We start from the raw sequence: 4,029 nt of genomic DNA on the forward strand, positions 1-4,029 counted from the left end.
AGCTCAGTAATGCTGATGTTCCATCTCCAGTGGTGAGTCTTAAGAGTTTGGTGAGCCACCATGGGTATCATCCATTAACCATGGGAACTGAAGACCTATTTCCAAACGGCTTTATTTCAATGCTTCCAATAAGTTTGGGATTTCTAACTAATTTTGGGTTCCTAAATGAAGGTATGAGGCCCATCTCCCTCATCCTGGGTCACGTCTTTTGGAAAGTTCTTTCTTTGTGTACAAGACATAGCTTTCCTTATGGAATTCAAAACATAATTGTGGGCTTCCCAGTACAACAGGGGCTGCTTGGCGGCAGCAAGGTTTCTAAATAGAAGCTTGCTTATCCGCTACAGAATGACTAACAACACCAATATAATCGAGGGCTAGTATAGATATTTGGCACCTAATACTGTGCTATATAAAGATACGCTGAATGTGATACCAAGCATTTAAGTTATCAAAGATATCAAAGTCAACTAAAATATCACATACTTTTTGTGTTTATTTTTTATATGATTACTTAGATTTTAGATAATTTAAAAGTTAGAGAATTAAGATTTCACTGTGTTTCAACAATATTTCTTCTAGCCCTAAAAGCAATCCTGGACCTACTCTAATGAAGGGCTTCTCAATGGAAACACGTAAGAAGTCATTTTTCAGGGTAATTAAAAACTCATTACTACCTAGATATCTTGGGAATTTGTGGAAATATCACATAGAAGATAAAATTAATATGGTACAAAGTTCACAAAGCTATAGGGATGGCAAATTCAGGGTACAAATGACTTTCCTTAACCAATTTAAGTCCAAAGAAGATATCATTTATCAAATTTAGCACTCTTTTTACCTAGCCTAGTCATAATCATAGCTCCCATATCAGACAGTGACCATCATTCAACTGGAGTTGACCCATCAGAAAAAATCCTAGTTACCACTACTGTTCTAGATACTAAACTATAAGCCCAACATCCACATTATAAACTTGGTACATACTCACACAGATTTAACCAAGAGGGTCAGTTTGTCAAACACCTAACCCTCTCCAAGTAAGCCCTAAGTCAAAGAAGCCAGAAGAATGTTGAGTATCTCTGAAATTTATAAGGTAGACACTATTGCAAATAGTAAATTTGCAACTTCATTTTTTAAAAGAAGGTACTATGGGATCACATTTATGTCTTTCACAATTTTGCATTAAGAAGTCCTTATTCAATTCTAGTAAACATATTCATGGCAGACAGATCAGATTGGGTGTTTGTTTTCCTCACCTGGATAATATTTTCCTGCATATCCAGGATGATTAAATGTGCTTCTGTAGCCAGGTTGCCACTGATCAAGGCTTCTTGATCTAACTCTGCCTTTGTTCTAGGAAACAACAAGAGGTCAAACTAAAGCGCATGTCAAACCTGGCCAGGTTCCCCATGACGGTAATCTATGCACCAAGGTGTAAAAAAATCTCCAGAATAGTCAACCTTGAAATGAAAACAGAGCAACTGGCCCTGAGTAACTACAGTGCAGGTGCCTTCTGTGATTCATGTCTTGTTGAAACAACTGTCTAGATAAGGTCTCCTGGTCTTCCTCATCCCCATTATTATTAATAATGATGATGACAATTATAAAAATAACACTATGGGTAGAAAAGCAGTTATTAGTTGCTACTAGCAATTAAGCTCTCCTATCAGGTTGTTGCCTAAAGCCTCAGGGCTATGGCTGTATTTCATGCATGAAAACCATTTCTAGATCTGAGTAAGGGGAAGTCCCTGCAACATGTGAGAGAGAGTGAGACTGGATGTGATGTGAACTTGGCAGTGATGCGGCTGGGTTAGGAAAGGGTGGGGCTTTAGAGCTGGGTCAGGGGAGAGTCAGTCTCTTAACCTCCCAAAGACCACCTTGAGGTTGCTCAGTCAAGTGCGTGGCGTCTTTCGTCCTTTTCCATTGGGAAGCAAGACTGTATTCCTGTAGGGCAGGTGATCTAACATCCTGCTGGACATTACTGGTCACACTGCCCACTTGGGAACGGGAAATTGCCTGGTGTTCGCTCCTCTATTAGGTTTCACTTTAAGGAATCAGAATGGTTTTTTTTTGTTAGCCTATCCATTCTCACGAAATCTAAGTGAAGCTGTAAAGGGATATTTTGTATCATCACCCAAATCTAGTTGCAAGGAAAGAGAGGTATGAAGAATTGACTTTACCAAGATGCCTCAGTAGCCGAGATGTTACCACGGGGATGGGGTATCATTATATCAGCTCAGATGTCTTGGACCAGGGTTACCACTTAGCTGTTCTTGAGTCCCCTTAACCTAATGATGGGGGCATTGCAGCTGCTTATATACCACTGAGGACTCAAAAAATAAGCATTTCTGTGTGTTTTACATGTTTTCATGTTTAGGATAGGCTCTCTGGTCCCAAGGTACTTGCCATTTTTTCTCATTCTCCAAGTGATAATATATGTGTAAAATAAATGAAATCTAAAAGTTTTTTTTTTCCTTAGAGACAGGGTCTTGCTCTATCACCCAGGCTCGTGCTCTATCACCCAGGCTAGAGTGCAGTGACACCATCATAGCTCACTGAAGCCTTGAACTCCTGGGCTCAAGTGATGCTCTGCCTCAGCCTCCTGAGTATCCGGGACTACAGGCATGAGTCATCAAATTTTTATATTGTGATAGAGTACACATAACATAAAATTTACCATGTTAACCTTATCCTTTTTAATTAATTGACTGCTAGTTTAGTTTTAAATTTAGAGCAATGCTGTCCAGTAGAAACAATGGGGCCACATATGTCATTTTATATATTGTGGTAACTACGTTTAAAAATTTTTTTAAATGGGAAATTATTTTTAATATATTTTGTTTAACCTAAAAGATAAAAAATACTGTCTCCATGTAGGCAATATAAAAAAATTACTAGTGGAAATATTTTACATTGTTTTATTCACAATAAGCCTTCAAAATCTGGTGTGTATTTTTCACTTATCTTGATTTATTATCTCAATTTGAACTAACCATATTTCAAGCATTCGATAGCCATATGTGGCTAATGGCTGTGGTATTGGACAGCACAGATCTAGAGTGTCCTAATCTGTTTTTCCCCAAATTTTTGTATTGTGATAAAGTACACCTAACATAAAATTTACCATCTTAACAATTTTTAAGTATACAGTTCAGTAGGTTAAGTACATTCAGATTGTTCAACCATCACTACCACTAATCTGCTTTTTTAAAAGCTTACCATCTGGCCAGGCGCAGTGGCTCATGCCTGTAATCCCACCACTTTGGGAGGCTAAAACAGGTGGATCACTTGAGTCCGGGGTTTTAGACCAGCCTGGGCAATGTGGTGAAACCCTGTCTCTACAAAAAATACAAAAAGTAGCCAGTTGTGGTGGTACACACCTGTAGTCCCACCTACTTGGGAGGCTGAGGTGGGAGGATTGCTTGAGGCCAGGAGGGTAAGGCTGTAGTGAGCTGTGATTGTGCCACTGCACTCCAGCCTGGGCAACAGAGTGAGACCTTGTCTCAAAGAAAAGAAAAGCTTACCACCTATTCCTTTAAAACAGTGGATTTGGTGGCAATAGAATCGACCCAGGAAGTTTTAACAAGTACTGATTTCTGGGTCCTGCTGGAGTTTCCTGTTGAAGTGGTTGAGGGTACCACTGGGCACTGACAGTTTTAAAGCTTCCCAGGTGATTCTAATGTGTGGCCTAGGTTAAAGATTACTGCTCTAAAAGAAACAGAGCCAAAATAATTGAAAAATGATCAGAAAGAGGGTGAAAGACACTACTATTATAATTATATATTTTCCAGGTAGGTAGGTTGAGCAGTTATAATTTTACTATGGTTTCCCTTTAAAAAAAGAAAAAGCACAAAGCCCCTGAGAATTTGTAGATGTGAATCATCAGCTCTGATAACCAGCAGCCCACCAGGTAGTGCAGGGCTGAGAATTAACCTAGAACAAACTGGAGGCCATGTATGGTAAGGACCAATATTGTGTTGCTCCTGCAAGCCAAAGGGAAAGGTTTTCCAGAACACTGGTTTACACATC

At 39.2% G+C, this 4,029-nt stretch overlaps 1 protein-coding gene across 1 annotated transcript in view; it reads right to left on the reverse strand.

Moving 5' to 3' along the window:
- Positions 1 to 4,029, reverse strand: part of DOCK8 (dedicator of cytokinesis 8) — a 291,909-nt gene that overhangs the window by 48,182 nt on the left and 239,698 nt on the right. Inside the window, exon 34 of the mRNA XM_011970193.1 lies at positions 1,257 to 1,353. Coding sequence (XP_011825583.1) covers positions 1,257 to 1,353 — 97 coding nt within the window. The remainder of the gene's footprint in view (positions 1 to 1,256; positions 1,354 to 4,029) is intronic.

Source organism: Mandrillus leucophaeus, unplaced genomic scaffold (assembly GCF_000951045.1).
Source record: "Mandrillus leucophaeus isolate KB7577 unplaced genomic scaffold, Mleu.le_1.0 Scaffold93, whole genome shotgun sequence".
Classification (NCBI taxonomy): Eukaryota; Metazoa; Chordata; class Mammalia; order Primates; family Cercopithecidae; genus Mandrillus; species Mandrillus leucophaeus.